We start from the raw sequence: 18,387 nt of genomic DNA on the forward strand, positions 1-18,387 counted from the left end.
AACGACAATTTTGTAATTATTACTCGGGTATCAAAAAAAATATCGTTTGGTAACAATTTCGAACTATACACTTCATCACGGTTGAATGTTGAATGAATCTTCCAGAAAAATTCTATTGAACTTTTATTAATCTCTCGAAAATAGAATGAAAATTTCGGCAGGTTATATGAATCATACGTATGCATACAACATAAATAACTGAAATCCCTAATCAATTTTATTATGAGGTAACTAACACGAAAAATGGAGCCCAAATTCTCCGTACACAGTTAAGAATAGATATTTTTCTGCGTGATAAAATGATCAAATTTTTCTACATCAGACGAGCGGACGTATTCAGTGACAGATGCTACGCTGGATTCTAGGTGAACCAATACATCGCCTGGAACTCTGGGTTCATTAACGAAATGACCTTGTGGTCTTTTTTCCTGACTTATAACTTATTGTTGCCACTAAGTCAAGAATGAAGCTTTTGCATTTTAGAAATATAGAATGTACTGAAAGTTTGACAATAACAGTGTAAAAAATTTAAGCGAATTGTTTGGGGAGGGATGGCCTAAAGTTTACGAAAGACCACGGAGGGTACGGGGGTATTAAAAGTTATCAAAATATGACCACGTGGCTTAGGAACGGCTCCTTAGTAGATTTTCGAGGGTCACAACTTTGAACGCTTTGAAGCACCCTTAAATCATGCCCGATTAAGCTGAAATTTTGCACAGATCAATTGTTTGGGCCAATGAACAAAATGTACATAGTCGGTTTCTGGAACTCGATAATTTTTTTTTTCATACAGTCATTACCACCCTAATATATATAGCCTATGCAAGATCAATACTGGAATACTGCACAATTTTATGGTCGTCCTATAGAATCACACACGAAGAATGAACAGAATCAGTACAAACGAAATTTCTATTGTATGCCCTTCGTAACTTTGCAATAGTTTCATTTGTAGTTTCGCTGCAAAATAGTTGTTCCAGCAACACTAAATTTCTACGCACCTGTTCGACAACTTCAAAATCGAAACATGTTTGCTATCACTCATTACCATACAAATTAATAAAAATTCGGACCTATGAATCGCATGATGGCCACTTACCATTGACTTTACAATATGCCGAGATGAACCTAAACCCTTGTGCAACTCAATACGCAATCACACCGCTTATTAAATGAAAATAGTTAGTAAGTAAACATTTTATTAGAATGTTGTTTACTGTCTACTTCTGATTGACGAAATAAATATACAGTTACATTTGAAAGTTGAGAACAGCTATCTTGAGAAGAGTTGTCTGTCATTTTATGCAGTAAGAATAAATGCACAATTAACATATCTCCTCTAATTATATGTTGTAAGCGTGCCTTACAGTCAAATCCCTTAATTTAAATTATGGTCATTAAAATTGTTTATGGATATCCTAAATTATTCAATCTCTCAAGTCGATGACTCTCATGTAATCAACGGAAATAACGTAGAGTGACGAATAAAATTGCTCATATCCATTTTAAACAGTATTGTAATGACTATCTAATAGTTTAAAACTGATAACACCGATGGAACAAGAAATGAATTATGTTTTATTATGATTCATCTGCAACAAAAAAAAAACACCACTATAATGTACAGCAGAATAGTGTGGACAGCAGAGAAAATTACCCTTATCGCATGTGACACATGCTTCGAGATACCGTTTCAAATCTGTGCGGACTTGGTCAATTTTCATCAATTCACATAGCCAGCATTATCCCGCTTCACATTACACGCTACTTTAAAAGCTGGAATGCCGGTCATAATTTTCCCATTTACGAAGACACATTCTTCATGTGCAGGACCGACGAGAACAAACTTATCATTTTACATGCGATCGTATATAAGAAAGAAACACATCATGAATCAGGTATCATTTTCAACCATCATTACAGCTTCCTCCGCTATGCAGAGAACAGACCGTAGAGGGACGCTTTGCAATGTCACCCAAATTGCATTATGAACGGAGATGTATTCATAAAAGCAACCATTCACAACGACAGTGAAAATATAAATACATGTCTGAAATTACATGCGGGTATGAAAAGAACCACCCTAGATGAAGGTTGCGAATGAAATTTATACGTAGCGAGTGTCACCAATCACCATCATTCTCACTGTACTGCTTTAAAGTTAAAACTGTGTACAGCAAACAAAAACAAGTACAGAAATGCGTACTATATTAGTAATACAAGGCTTTTTTTGTCAAGATGGAAATAATCACTGCTTTCAAACGTATAGGCTTAGAACGAATGGATGCTGTTTATGTGGCAACCATCTCCGGTGTAGCGGTCTTCTACTATTATGGAGGTGCGAAGATGCTGTTTTCTGTTCGGAATTGCATATTAAGAGTAATCTTCTAATTTCGCAAGTCATAATAAGAGTTTTTTGTTTTTCTCACCATTTATTTGACAGTTTATATTATGATTAATGAGCACAAATTGTTTGTACCATAAACTATTTGTTCAGCTGACTTTATTCATCTAGCTAAAAGACATAAATTAATCGTTTTCCCCGTTTCTTGAACCATTAGAAATGTAGAATGTACTTTCTGCTGTTTTCAATTAAACGTATCTGTATACATTCACACAGGTATCGAATGACTATGAACTTCAACTGTTCGGAACTGTTGTGAACAAAAAAAACCTTTCGGATTAACGTTTTAACTCACCGGAGCTAATATAGCGATAGTGAGTACACAACGTTAAATCAGTATCAAACGAAACAGGCCTAATTTGCACACATCAGTTTCGTATTAGTGACAAAACGTCGACATCACAAATGAATTTCGTCTTTGTTATTGACTTGGAAGAGTTACACATCAATCAACGGGCTCAAACAAAACAGCTAGCGGTAGGCCATCGACTGCTACTGGGAACAAAAATAGTAAACTGAAAACGGAAAACATTCACACACAGACACGAAAAACATGACTGTGTATTTTGCTTACCTCAGCAATGCGTTGCGATACGACGAGACCACGATGAGTCACAAATCAGAATAGAAAGCTTTTTGCTTATCGTACAGATAACAATTTAATCAGCATTGCTAAACAGTAGCAACATTACAGAATAATTGCCCTTCAACACTTGTTTTTACATTTCTAATAGGAGATCCGGCTGTGTTGATTGAAATTTATTTGATTTCCGATCAGGTCGAGGATTTCCTTGGTTAGAATTTATGTAGCATCAGAAAACAACAAATAAATGTACTCTCTACAACATAATAGATAAGGCCAGGTATACCAAACTTTTAAAAAGAAAAACTGACCCCATTACACCTTTGGCTTTACTATTATTCTTAATTAAACACTTGTAAGCGCTCCTTAACTACCGTTTTTAGTTTGTTTTTCGACAACTTAAACTTTTTCTCACAGTTCGGGACGGCACGCCTGAAAAAATATTCAACAAAAAAGTTTACCAAGGAAGGCATTACACTGTACATGAACAAATAGGATCAAAGAGTTATTTTCTCCGCTCTCTGCCTTTGCACTTTGTACATCCTTGGCAAGCGACCTTGTTACAAGAACAAAAACAAAGTTGCTTGAATGCACAAACAAGGTTGATTTTTAGGTTCCTCTTTATCTCTTTGTATTGTATGTTTTCTGCTGGGGTTCGCTCAACTTGACATGCTGCCGACGAAAACAGCAGAATCTAAACAAAATTAAATTTTTCAGTTTCAACGTCGAGCGGGACGTTAATTTAGGTCAACTTCTATACAAAAACCTGAAGATTTCGGGTTGGGTACGGGTTTGAAAAATCAATGGTCAACCCGACCATCTTTAGGCAGCAAGTGAAAATAAGTTTCATGTCAAGAGTTGGAAACGATTCCAAATGCAGCAATATAAAACAAGCATTACTAAGAATTGTATGCATTTAAGCAAGATTTGGAGGTCCTCCTGTTCTCAATACCTACTGATTTATTTATTCGGTCATCAGACCGAAAATGTTTAGAATTTTTTTCTACAATTGGCTTAGGAGATACAATAACACATTGTCGGTGCCAACAGGGTGGTACGTTGAAATTATATACATACGTGCACATATATCAGTCAAACTGACAAATCATTCAAGGATAGGGTGAGTTAGAAGAATGGCAGGTTGAATGTGGGTGCGTAAAATATAATCTGCGACAGAATATCTGATACGTCATGCTCAGTTAGCAAATTGGATATAAAATGGACCTGGTGCACAAGTTTATAAACTACTTAGAACAAATTAACGATTATCGATCGACATTCGTCGAAAACTTGCGATTGCTAGTAAAGTGTGAAGTCTTGATGACTCAATAGTTTATGCGCACTGAAATCCTCCACGGCAGTCTGACACGCCCTATATTGGTTTCTGGTTCAGTAACACGAGTCTCGTATCTAATTAATCTAATTGCAAAGGCAAAGCGTCCTCATGTGACTCACCTGTAAATGTTGCGTTTGAGTACAGTTAATAAGTGTTAGCATTTTAATTCTGAGACATTTTATGTTAGTAAAGGGAGTCAAAAATCGAAAATCAAAATTTTGAGCATTCAATTGTCTTGAGTAACTTGTAGATAGATAAAACAAAAAAGTTTATCTTATTGATATAGCTCCTTTCGTTTGTAAGATGTGTTCGATTATAGAATGGCCGAATGTCATCCAATGATGTTTTTGCCATTTTGAATTCCAAGACTTCTGTTTTTGTTTTGTTTCTGAAAACAGCGTACAATGTCTAGATAGTTACTGTCTAATATGGATATATCTACAGAATCGAGATAAAAGACAAAGGGCCGGGAATCGACTTCAGATGCCATTTTAGACAAATACAATTTAATATGGATATTTCCGTAATCGGGACGATGGCCCGAGGCTTGAATCTGACTCCAGACACCATTTAAAAAATTCAAGATGGCAACTTCCACTCTGTGAAAAACAGTCTGAAATGGTCAAATATTATCCCATAAACGTATTTGCGTTATCGGGATGACGCCCAGAAACCGAAAATCAACACCATATGTTTTAAAATCCAGGGCTGAGCTGATACACAGATGCTTAGAGGTCAGAAATCGAACTCAGACATCATTTTCAATTCCAAGATGACAACTGTCGGTTTATGAAAAAAAACTAAAATAGTCAAATATTACTCAATATAGATACCAAGGTAATGTCTAAAGGCCGGAACCGGACAATCCCCAGAAACCGAAAACCATTTTTAAATCCAACGTGGTAACTTCCGGTTACAGGGAAACAGCCTAAAATGGTCAAATACCATATAATATAGGTGTTTCTAGAACCAGGCCCGGATTTGAGGGGGAGGGGGGGCAAAAGGCGCAAGTTCCCGGGCCTCCCGATTCAAGGGGCCCCTAGTCCTGGGGCGACCTTTTTTGCCTTTCTCCTAGAAAGGTATAGCAATCACTTGCAAAACCGAAAGTATAAAAGTGCTCCAAAGGGCCAAATAGCATACATCACTCGACTCAGCTCGACGAGCTGAGCATTTTCTGTATGTGTGTGTGTATGTGTGTGTATGTGCAGATTTTTATTCTCACTCACTTTTCTCAGAGATGGCTGGACCGATTTTCATGAAGTTAATTGCAAATGAAAGGTCTTGTTGTCCCATAAGACCCTATTGAATTTTATTGTAATCGGATTTTTAGTTCAGAGGTTATGTATCAAAATGTAAAAATCATGAAACATCACAATCTCAAAAACCATACAACCGATTTGAACAAAATTGGTTTCAAATGGACGGGCTACCTAAAATACCCTTAACTTTTGAGTTTTATAAAGATTGAACTTGTGGTTCAAAAGTTATGAAAAGAAACGTGTTCTGTAGACTGTTTAATCTCACTCATGTTTCTCAGAGATGGCTGAACCGATTTTCATAAAATCAGTGTCAAATGGAAAGTCTAGTTGCCCCATAAGACCCTATTGATTTGTTTTGCAATCGGACTATTACTTTGCCTGTTATGTTTAAAAATGTGAAATCCAGCTATGAATAGGAACATATTCCGAAGACTACTCGGATTCACTCAATTTTCTCAGAGATGGCTGACCCGATTTCCACAAAATTAGTGTCAAATGAAAAGTCTAGCTGTCTCATAACACTCTATTGAATTTTACTGTAATCGAACTGTAACTTCGTCTGTAATGTACCAAAATGTGAGAATCACGAAACTTCATTATCTCAAAAAGTACACAACCGATTTGATCAATATTATTATCAGATGAGCGGACTAGTTAAGCGTTAACTGATGAATTATGATTGAACATGTGGTTTCAAAATTTGGCTGCCTTATACGTTCCCGTTTTATTTGATTATAATCGAACTTAAGCAACCGTTATGTAATAAATTGTTAATAAAACAACGAAAGTCTATTATCTCAAAGATTACATGACTTATTTGAACATAACTAGTTGTCATACGAAGGAGTCAAATGTTATGGAAAGAAAAGAAATTCAAAGACTATTTGAAACTATACTCGCTTTGATCGATATATGTGGCCTCAACATAATTTATATGTAGTGTTGTACTATTTGAACGTTCCAAATTCATTGATTCCTTGCGATGTGTTTAAAGTCTGCAAATGCACGACGAATCGGGTATAGGATATGATCAAAGTCAAATAACAAATCGTTTGAAATGATTGGTTTTATCGAAATGGCAACATCCTCGGCTTTTGGCTTCTGTACATCGCCTCAATTCTATATATATATTCATATTCGGTCATTTTCAGCAAATTTGGCATCAATATGACACCGGAAATACCCATTTTGGGAGGTATTTAGTTCGCGAGATGTGCAGAAATTTGTACAGAAACATGTGCTTCCAGAAGAGAGAGGGGCGTCGAACCATTATGGACATATCTGTTACCTCTAAAAACATTCCCATACCAAATTTGGTTGTATTTTCTTGATTGGTTCTTGAGCTGGGCGAAAATTGTGTTTCATTTGCATGGGACCCTTCCCTCATAGAAAAAAAGGGGTGTCAAACCATTATGCACATATTTGTAACCTCTAAAAATATTCACCAGTCAAATATGGTTCCATTCAGTTGGTGGGTTCTCAGGATGTGTAGAAATCTGTGTTTCATTTGTATGGCACCCCTCCCTTCCAAAAAAAGAGGGGTGTCAAAACATTATGGACATATTTTTTACCACTAAAAACATTTACCTGCCAAATTTGGTTCCATTTAGTTGATTAGTTCTCGAGATGTGCAGAAATTTGTGTTTAATTTGTATGGGATCCCTCCCTTCCAGAAGAAGGAGGTGTCTCAAACTTTCATAGGAACCTTTATCGGCTCCAAAGACCCCTACATACAAATTTTTACGTCGATCGGTTCGGTAGTTTTCGAGCCTGTATGAATCAGACAGCCAGACAGACAGACAGACAGACCGGACTGCATTTTTATATGTATAGATTACAACATCAATTTTTTAGAACCTCAAGAGTGAATATACATTTATTGGATTGAAGCGTTCATGTAAATCTATTTTTACAAAAAATAAGTTTGAATGAGAAAGGCTGGGTCTGACCGCTAGGTGGATTAATTTAGGTTTTTTTGCTCATCACCTTCCAGAACGATACCTCTAAATGTTTTAAGAAAAGAGGGCCTCACAAACAAATTTGCCCCGGGCTCCCAGCGCCTAAATCTGGCCATGCCTAGAACCGGGATAATACCCAGTGGCCCATATGATTTTCGGTCTCCAGGAAAACAGACCGTTTTATTTTATCACATTTTATTTCTTTCGTATATTTCAAGAACCGCAATAATGCTTGGCAGTAATGAATCAACTCTAGACGTCATTGTGAAATCTAAGACCGAAACAGCCTGAAATGGCCAAATACCCCCTGAACCGCGAAAATACTAAGATACCGAAAATCAAAATCGACCTCAGAAAATTCTGAAATATATTTAAAACTAAGAAAGCGAAATCAGCATTGAATTGAAACCCTGAAACATTTGATTACAATTTGATATATTCGACTAGTACTGAATAAACAATTGTTGGATCATGGCCTCTCGTCGCCACTGCCTGATGATTTCCGAAAACAATCGTTGTCGAGTGGATTTAGTATGATTGTAATGAAACAATAAAACTTATTCAATTACATTTTAATTCATCATTCTATCCGACAGAATAATAAAGACAAAAATTACTGTTCTGTAACATACGCAGTGCTTAAAAACCTACGAAGGTTTCGCTGTTAGTATACAAAAAAAATGAAACCAGCACTGTGGTCCTAAAAATCTCTTTCAGCCGAGACTCGAACATAACATAACTGGTTTATTAGACCAGCATTTTAAATAATCTTAATAAGTTGTGTAATCGTTTAAAAATTCAAAATTATTGTTACCTACATGCGATATTTTTTTTATATCAAATGTATAAAACACATGAAACTTAAAATCTGTTATTATTGGAACAACTGTAGAAAGCTTTCGGATTATTTCGTGGCCTTTTCTTATGATTTATATTCGGTAATATTCTTTTTTTTTTTTTCAATAATCCCACGCGTATACGCATTCATGCTTTCAAATGATTCAGAAATTACCCCTAGAGAACTTACTAAGCAAATCAAAAAATAAGCTCATCCCTAGGGATTTAGATTATGACATCATTTGCTCTATTAGCTTTATTTCTTTTCTCTATCATCTCTGGCAGTTTAACCATAAATTTCCTCTACAAATTTCAGGTTAAACCTATTTAAAATAATTCAAGCTCCGTTACATTTTAGTCAAATTTAATACAAAACACCGATGTTGTTGACATCAGAACGAAATTATTGGTACGCAATTGATGCAACGCGATAAACAACTGAACCAATATTGACGTCGCACAGCCATTATCCTGTCATCGCAACCACAACAGGGGAACAAAGAAAAGTTCCTCACCAAACTGATAACATGCTTATCGATTACTCTCAATACGACGACAGTGGCATCTTGCCTTACTCCGCACAGCACGTTCGTTGACCCAGTGGCACTCTCATCCTTTCGGTGTTATTCCCCTCTCCTAAACGAACAGGAGAGAAACGTTGCACTGTCGGATTAATTTTGGAAGTCCACTGAACGCAACAAAATCTTTCATTTCGTTTATCTTCATCGAGAGGGTTTGTTGGTGACTTTTGGTTCAACTGCGCAGTTAAAGCGAACACTCATCACCGACCTGATGCGCTTGTCTAGCATTTGGAAAGAAATGAACTTTACCTTCTACAGAATATTCGCATTTTGATTTAGATTAATCAGACAACAAAAATAAGGAAAAACAACAGTTTCTTTGTTGCTTAATAAAAAATATTTGTTAACAATTAAAGTAGATAGCCAATAACACCTACTTTTATGTCCGTTTACCCGTTAGCCGGGAGAATATGTGCGCAAATATGCTAGGCACCATCCAGAATAATAGTTAACTGATGTTTTCGTGTTACGCACAACTAGTTGAATTTCTAAATTATTAACGTATGATTTTTATTGAATAACTGTGATAATAGTGAATAATTGTTCCTCCGAAGCAGGGGTGACTCGTGACTTTTAAATCTGCCTGTTCAACTATAAATTCTGAAAATCGCAGTTTGAGAAAGTAATCACAATCATGTCCGCGTAATCACGCAAGTCATTTGAACGTGAAACTAAAAAGCAATAAAATATGAATATAGATTTGCGTTTGAAGTGTATTTTTTGCCTGGCGTCCACGTGTGCAACGCACAGGTTGCATCTATGGACGAGTCACCCCTGCTCTGAGGAAAGCTGACCGTAATCAGAGTTATGTTAAACCCACTATTTGTGTAGTGTCCAGTCGATACTGATTTTTTTACCTCATTCGACAAGCAACTGAAAAGCATCAAAATTCAGATAGTAATCTCAATAGTCCTCGCTTATCAATATCAAGAGAGCGTCAAGTATACATATAGAGAGGACAAGAGAAGGCTTTCTCAGTAGCTTTGATAATATTTTGAACATATTGTTATTTTGTAAAAGGAAAAGGTGAGTATTATATTCCGCAGTCAAAAAATTGTAAATGTAAATTAATGTTTCAAACCAGAAAAAGACAAAATTACTTGTTTACGTTAAAAATGGATGTCCCTTAAGCTGGAAGTACAAAGTCAGCAGAACAAAGAGTTAATAGCATGAAAATTTAGTGCTCATTCGATGCTCATTTAATGCCATATCGCCGAATTTAATGCTCCATCATTTCTTTGAAAAATGCATTTGTTTGCTAGCTTAAGAAAATAGCTAGCAGACAATATACGAAAATAACATTTTTAGTCACAAAACGGTTCTATAGCGGTCAAAATAATTTAATGCTCATTTAATGCTCTGGAAAAAACTTGATTTTCATAATAATTTTATTGATTTTGTATAAATTTCTCAATAATATTATAATAATATGATAATACATAAATAGCTTCAATTTTTTCAAACATTTTCCTCTGAAAACAATCAGAATCCTTTTGATACGATTAGATACCAATTAAATGCTCTCATATGCGAGCAGTTTCAATAACTTAGGTGCATTTTTCATTAAATATATTTTTTTCAAAAATATCGTTCTGCTAGCTTAAGAAAAAAGTTAGCAGAACATTGGTCAGAAACAGCATTTTTAAGCAATAAACTGTTGTAGAATGGTCATAATAATTTAATGCTCATTAAATGTTCTTGAAAAAACCTGATTTTCATGATAATTTTATTGATGTTGCATTAATTTTTCAATAATATTATAATAATATGATAATACATGAATAGCTTCAATTTTTTCAAACATTTTCCTCTGAAAACAATCAGAATCCTTTTGATACGATTAGATACCAAATAAATGCTCCCATTTACGAGCAGTTTCAATAACTTAAAAAATCAAATTAAAATTAAAATTAAATTTAAAAAATGTAATTTAATTTATTGAGATTTGTTTGCTGTCTCAATTAGGACTTATCATTCGTAGGGAGTTAAACCTACTTATCACCTACTCAATTCAAAACTTATTGACTAAAAAGAGAGCTCATCGTAGCAATTGAGGATTGTCGAAAATTGTTAATAATTTTATTTGACATAGCTTCATGTTTCAACACCAGTAAGTCTATGTTATTCGAGTGTACCAAACCATGACACTTCAAAATCTTTTTCAGAATTTTATTCCGAACCTGTTATCTGTGCAAAAGAGTAAAAAAAATGGGCGGTACAGCGGTACAGCTTGGAGAATTTCGTTTTGATTGGGAAATTGAACTTTGTTTACCTTGCCGTGCCTTAACAATTGCTAGACGGACAGGGCATTAATAAAAATTTGACATATGGTTGCTGTTACAATTCGCACAGCGAAAATTCTTACTCTCTTTCACAGGACATATAGCCTTTTTGTGAGAAGAGTCTCCACAAATGAGGCATTTTTGGTTCAAGTTACAGATTTTTGAACCATGGCCATAACGTTGGCAAATTCGCAATTGGGCTTTTCTCCTCCCCCAAACTCTCTATATAACTCCCACTTTACCTGAACATTATGGATGGCATGTGGTTTGTCAAAAAATTTCAAATTGTTAACCTCAGTGCGGTTTAGCAAAACAAAGCCTGGGTGCTACATTCCGATTCGGAAATTGACATTCTGTTTACTATACAAAGACTTCGCAGCCGACTGTTTTAGTGTTGCGGGGCTAGCGCTACGATCCTACAGACACTAACAGTCTCTCCCAAACCGAGACTCAAACTTACGACGACTTGCTTGTTAGGCCAGCATCGTACGACGAGACCATCTGGGAGATAAGTCCGGTTAAAATGAATTAAATAATTAACAAGGGAAATTCCAGCTCTCCGACTTTTCTCGCCTCATGATTTTCGTTTCATTAGATATGCCAATTAATTCTGTTGGGGTAAGTTTGATGATCGGTGGTTGAGCAGTGATGATGATCTCATCAACGGTTTGATCGTTGGTGAGACCTTTCAAGACAACCTCGACCGGCTTGGCGTTCTTGATGTCATAGGTTAAAAATTTGTATATCTTATCAGTTTAATACTGAACAAGACGATTATAGCCTTTAATTGACTCAGCTAATAAGCATTCGCCGCTAATAAGCATAAGCAGTTGATGAAACAAGTGACCAAATAGTACCCAACAAATCGAAAAAAGGGACCAACAGTTGTAAGAAAATAGCCAGAGAAGTTATTGTTATTGAAAAGGATACGGAATAAGGGATTGGGCGATCTACAGGGAAAGATCAATCTTCAGGATCGATTCAGCTGAGCGGTCCCAGATCGATCCATCTAAAAAATCGGAGCTGCAGGATCTATCTCTGTTGAATCGATCCTTCAAAGCATTTTTTCTGAGCGCTGTGAAATTCACTGAACCAAGCGCCATTTTTTTAATTGAGTTAAGTATTAACACCAGTGTACGTGATTAATTATTATGACGTGAAATAATTATGACCATTTTACAACAGTTATTGCTTAAAAATGCTGTTTCTGGCCAATGTTCTGCTAACTTTTTTCTTAAGCTAGCAGAACGATATTTTCGAAAAAAATATATTTAATGAAAAATGCACCTAAGTTATTGAAACTGCTCGCATATGGGAGCATTTTTTCGGTACCTAATCGTATCAAAAGGATTCTGATTGTTTTCAGAGGAAAATGTTTGAAAAAGATAAGCTATTTATGTATTATCATATTATTATAATATTATTGAGAAATTTATACAAAATCAATAAAATTATCATGAAAATCAAGTTTTTTCAAGAGCATTAAATGAGCATTAAATTGTTTTGACCGTTATAGAACCGTTTTGTGACTAAAAATGCTATTTTCGTATATTGTCTGCTAGCTATTTTCCTAAGCTAGCAAACAAATGCATTTTTCAAAGAAATGATGGAGCATTAAATTCGGCGATATGGCATTAAATGAGCATCGAATCAGCACTAAATTTTCATGCTATTAACTCTTTGTTCTGCTGACTTTGTATTTCCAGCTTAAGGGACATCTTTATTGTACCTGATTGCAATACCTTTTAATGTGTTATCTTTCTTGTTCGTTAGGCTCGGATTTTGACATGTTCGTTTGGCTCACAACATTCTCGCATATCTCTCCCTCTGAGTATTGCTAGTCGAAACGATGTGAAACAAAATTGATGGACATATGGTCGATGTCACCGGGTCCAAGCAGTGAATACTCGTATATTCACAAAAAAAGAAGAAAGAACAGAGTCTCCCCGTCCCAATAGGTAAATTTGTTTTTGCTTCCATGAACTTAGACAAATATGATGTCTCGAAGGTAAATGTTTTCCAAAAAGTTTGAAACAATCCCCATCTTTGAACAATTTCTAAACCTGCTTTCAGAACCTAATAAAAGCTGATGTCTAGAAAAACATGCCGGTAAAAGCAACAGTACCAGTGGAGTAAAGAATCGCAGGTCTCACGTCGTCTATGATTGCAGCGGTACTATTCGTATTGCAGTGGTACACTTTTGTTCGTACATTTCGATACGTGTGCAATCGAGGAAAAACTAAAATGCTGATGGTGATTGAAAGTTTATCTCATAAATATGATTACCATAAATTACTCAACAAGAATTTTAAACTTTTGCAACGGATATTTATTTAATTTTATCTTCGATATTCACTAACTGACCGGATAGTATCGAAAGAGTAAACTTGAGCAAGCTGGAACTTGATAATAATTTTGTTTAAAATATCTTCTTATGTTTGCCAATTAATGAACCTTTGTAAGGGTTCCTATATTATTTTGGAAGTAAGATCCATATTATAGATTTGATTTAATCAAAGTTAAATAAAGCAAAACCATTCATTATGATAACGTAAGTATTATTGGATTTGGTTTTTGAGGATATAGAGTTAGTTCTGACTTTGACGCATTACGAGAAATTCTTGGAGCTTCTTCAACAAGCACGATATGCTTGTGCCTTGTCAAATACATGTTGTTTGCACAAAAAATACTACTGGCATAATATCGTCGGATATAAACGATATTCTTCCGAGTGTTGTTGAATATATTTCAAAAATTGATTTCCATGGGAGGCTGAAAATAAAAATACGTACAGTCGCTGAGCAAACACATTGATTCTGTCTGCAGACTCTGTATATTTTGTAACAAAAAATCTCCTAATTACAGTGTTTAGTCCCACGTCACCATTTCAAACAACCCTAGGGCTGTATACCTTGTAGTATTATTGCATGTTGTAAAACTAATTTATCACGCGGTTTGCTTGATTGGTAATGCTTCCCGAAATGCGCGTTTTTCTGTAGTGAGAATTTTTATTCGTTCTGCTGAAATAAATATCTTTCCTGCTGTTTTTTATGAGCAAAGTGCACCAATTCAAACCAACTCTTTCTGAATTTAAATTCCCTAATGTTCATCCGCCAGAGACAAGACTAGCATTTATTAGTCGAATGGTTTCATAATAATCGGCTTATCCTGCTTAATTGGTTCCATTTTTAACGATCAAATTGATTCTACATATTACAGAGGGTATTTTGTCCATACAATTTCCACAAAAAAAGAAGAATATTCGTTTTTCCAGCACGGTTTATATAAACGAGTTTAAAGAATAAGTGCCTTCGATAGTGACCATGATGAAAACATTGTTTTGCGATTATTCATAAAACATTCGGTTGGTTAGGCTATGCTTCTGGTAGGAGTGATAAGTCTCCTCTACTTAAGGTGAAACGGGATTGTGGCCTTTCCCTATACAATTTTGAGGTTAGAGTTCTTTTTACTTTTGTAGTTTGAGCGTAAAAAATTCGGCTTCCACTAAATAAACAGCACTCAAATTGCTACTTCAGGCATGCAACAGTTGTGAAAACAATTGATCAAATTTTCATGTACGTAGTCTTCATAAATCAAATAAAAATTAGATTGCAAAATTCGAGTTGATCGCGACCACGTCCCGATTCACCTTAACCAATATTACCCCAGCTCACGATACATTAGGTTTTAGGTCTGACTACAGCAAAGCCACTTCTACATAATGTTCCAATCAAGCTTATCTGCTCAGCTGTTATTTCAATAATTACTTATTGTGTAGATGCGAGATAAGTTTCTCAATGAATTCTGAATTATGAAAAAAAAAACTTTTATACGTGTGATCGTTGATTCTCATATACTGATAAATCAACAGATAAAAATGTAAATTGTATCTAATGTATTGCATTTGTAATTAATTGGAATAGCAATAATAAATATGCCTTTGTTACCAAAAGGTTTTTACACAAAATTATCAAAAACAAAGATATTTAAACAAGCAACATAACATATTCAATGATCAATTATATGAGCTATATCTATGTTTTCAAAACAATTGCGTAATACAAATCCACAAATACAAAAGTCTTATCTAAATTTTTACTTGTGTAAAAAAGTATATATTAAGTCGAGTGTAAATAGCAGTTGCAAAAGGTTGTAATAACTGTATAAAAAATGCATTTAAATCACGAACAAACGTGGTCCCCGTGGTTCTGTGGTTAGCGATGTCGGTCGGCTAGCTCTCCCACACGGTTGTGATATCTGGTTCGATTCCCGATCAGGTCGAGGAACTTTTCGAGCTGGAAATTTTCTCGACTCAGCACTGGGGCATGGTGTATCGTTGTACTTATCCTACAACATGCAAAATGTGCCGAAAACAATATCGATAACGAATTTCTCTCAACTAATCTAGTTGATCGAGACCGCATTAGCCCCCAGGCTAGCGTGCGATATTGTATTATTGTAACGTCATTGACCGCTCTATTGCTAATTTCTGATCTATTTTTGTTATTTTCGTAAATTTACGCTTCGAAATAACTTGAAATTGTCATGCGAATTTACTAATGCTAAACTTGGCTTTGAAATATGCGTAGTTAGCTTTAGTTAATAATTAGCGCGAATCTTAACTCCCTTCGATAAACTTCTGCCTGATCCAACCCGTTCACCCATAACCGTAAGTTTATATGTAATTCAATGTAGAGCAAAAGCTGATTCAACATATTGTGGTGATATTTACATATCATTGCGATCGTACAAATAAACCATCTCATTTCGCCATTTACTCGGTGGACAGACCACAAAGTTGCCACCGAAGCTTTTTTTTATTTCAAACAATATTATATATCCCACCGTACAGACGACAGCGCAACCGAGATCTGCGAAGGATGCATAAACCATAATTAATTTCCAAACACAAACATATGGATTGGATTATATGGCCACCAACCATTTATTGGCTCTACAAATAACTCCGCTTTCGTTGTGCTGAATCCGATGGAACACGAAGTGCTTACTGTTAATGCGAAACGATAACATTCCGTTGCACTTTGCTTTACATACAAAACTGGGGGAGCAAAATGGTAGAGAATAGAGAAAGATGAGAATGAAGTCAATCGTGTGCGGTAAATGGAATAAACATTCAAACTATATGATTGATAATGTGTTTATTAGCCGTTTCCTGATTAAACGGCATTAAATAAGAAACAAAAACAGATGAGAACGTTCTTCGATGCATTGGGAGAACAGTTTTGAACAAATGTATACAATAGTCTATTGTTTTTGAAACTTTGATAAAATGATTCGCCTGGCAAGTCTAAGCATTTTTTAGTTGTCGATAAAGTTTTACTAGAACCGCAAAAAAAATCATATGAACTGTTTATCCGGGAGCCACAGACCGTGATCTGCGAAAGGATTCAGAGTTGGCATTCTAATTACTTCTCATGAATGTCAGACAACTTAAAATCATAAAATAATAAATTATTACCCGGCTCAGAATTATTAATCATTATCAATAGCTCTAAAAAAATAACAGTTTACGCCTTACATTAAAAAAAATGACTGAATGACTTAAGCGACTCACCTTAGCTTCAATTACATCGTTGACATTTTTGCCATCCTTGTTCGAGCTGCTGATCGGCGACGTCATAGAAGACGTTGAACTACCGCCGGTTGTCGATGAACCAGAACCGGTTCCTGCGGGGCTGCGCTTCCACCGGCTGCTGGTCAAAAGTTTTTCCGCTGCTAGGGGACTTTCAATCAAAATCGGGTGTCTTACCGACAAGTCTTCACCGTAGTCCACATGTAAAATATCTGGTGGAAAGCCGTGCCGCACTGAAAGAACCTCCCCAATGAGATCCATCAGCAGCAGTACCATTGTCAAAACGATAAAACACCAACGGGGACGCGCCATTTTGATTTCTTTTTTGCTTTTCAACGAGTGCAAACAAAACTGTACTGCTAAACGATACTAGAACGCAAGATTCAGCTCCTGCGAAAAGGATAGCTGTGTTCCTTTTGCTTCACCGATATTTGACTGGGTAAGTAAATTTTCGCTTCATTCATCTGCACTTGCACTCAGGAAAATTATACTTTTTTCTTCTTCAAAACTTCACTCTTTCACCAACATGACTTCGAACTTTTTTCACATACGATACTGCGCACTGTTTAATTTTTTTCCATAAAATCAAACCTCTGAAGGTTTACAATTGCCTCACAATGGCAAATTTTGCTATCCAGAGCACTTATAAAATAAATATGCTTCTACCCAAATGTGTCGCACGTCACACGAATTTTTTCAGTTGTTATTGGCTTCCGAATATGTTTTCTTTACGAAATCTCACTGATGACTGACTGTAAATTCTGCTGCAGTGCAAGTCACAGTCTCATCACAATGCTGTAAGTCAGCACCAGGAGGAGAGAAAAAGAACGAAAACTGACACTGACAATTCGGAATATCAGAACCAACAAAAAAAAGAAAAACATGACCGTCTGTTTACCTATCAGCAAAGTTGAACCTTTCTCGTAAGTTCTACGTTACATCAGACCAGTTATCTAGAGAAGTCAATCAAGTTTGATCAATTTCAGAGTTTAAAACAGATTTTAATTGCTTGTGCAGCATCTCTGCTTAACTTCGCTTTGCAGTAATTTGTTGCATGTAACTTGATAAAAATGATGTTATGGCTTTCAAACTTTAAGAAAAATAACCTTATTAATGGGATTTCACGAACAGTGCCCAAACAGAATCAGCCAAACTGCTGACACTGGAAACAACCCTAGTTCTATCTACACGTTTAAACGCGTTTCGTCTGTTTGATGTTGTTTTCACCTTCAGAAAGGTTTCTTATTTACCTCTGTAAAGCACTTTGTATTTTAGGATTAACCGCAGAGCTTACCTGTGTTCGAACGATATATGGCTATTAGTATTTAAGTTGCTACTATTTCTTTTTTGTAATGCAAGCATGTTAAGTATATTTTGGATATTTCACGAATGTTAGGTCATACAACCTGTACCTTCTAGTAGCACCGCAAATCATTATCGAGTTGGTTGAACATAATAATACGTAAGACTACGGGCGGATTGGGAACGGTTGGTAATTGAATAAAATATTGAGAGATTGGCAACCGCGCTTAAATCAAACGACGCGCTAAGTTG

The 18,387-nt window shown here is 35.7% G+C and overlaps 1 protein-coding gene across 1 annotated transcript in view; it reads right to left on the bottom strand.

Moving 5' to 3' along the window:
- Nucleotides 1–17,591, bottom strand: part of LOC129721979 (sortilin-related receptor-like) — a 33,065-nt gene extending 15,474 nt beyond the window's left edge. The window contains exon 1 of the mRNA XM_055675126.1: nucleotides 16,816–17,591. Within this exon, the coding sequence (XP_055531101.1) occupies nucleotides 16,816–17,145 (330 nt within the window). The 5' untranslated portion in view covers nucleotides 17,146–17,591. The remainder of the gene's footprint in view (nucleotides 1–16,815) is intronic.
- Nucleotides 17,592–18,387: the final 796 nt, after the last annotated feature.

This window comes from Wyeomyia smithii, chromosome 2, assembly GCF_029784165.1.
Source record: "Wyeomyia smithii strain HCP4-BCI-WySm-NY-G18 chromosome 2, ASM2978416v1, whole genome shotgun sequence".
Lineage (NCBI taxonomy): Eukaryota > Metazoa > Arthropoda > Insecta > Diptera > Culicidae > Wyeomyia > Wyeomyia smithii.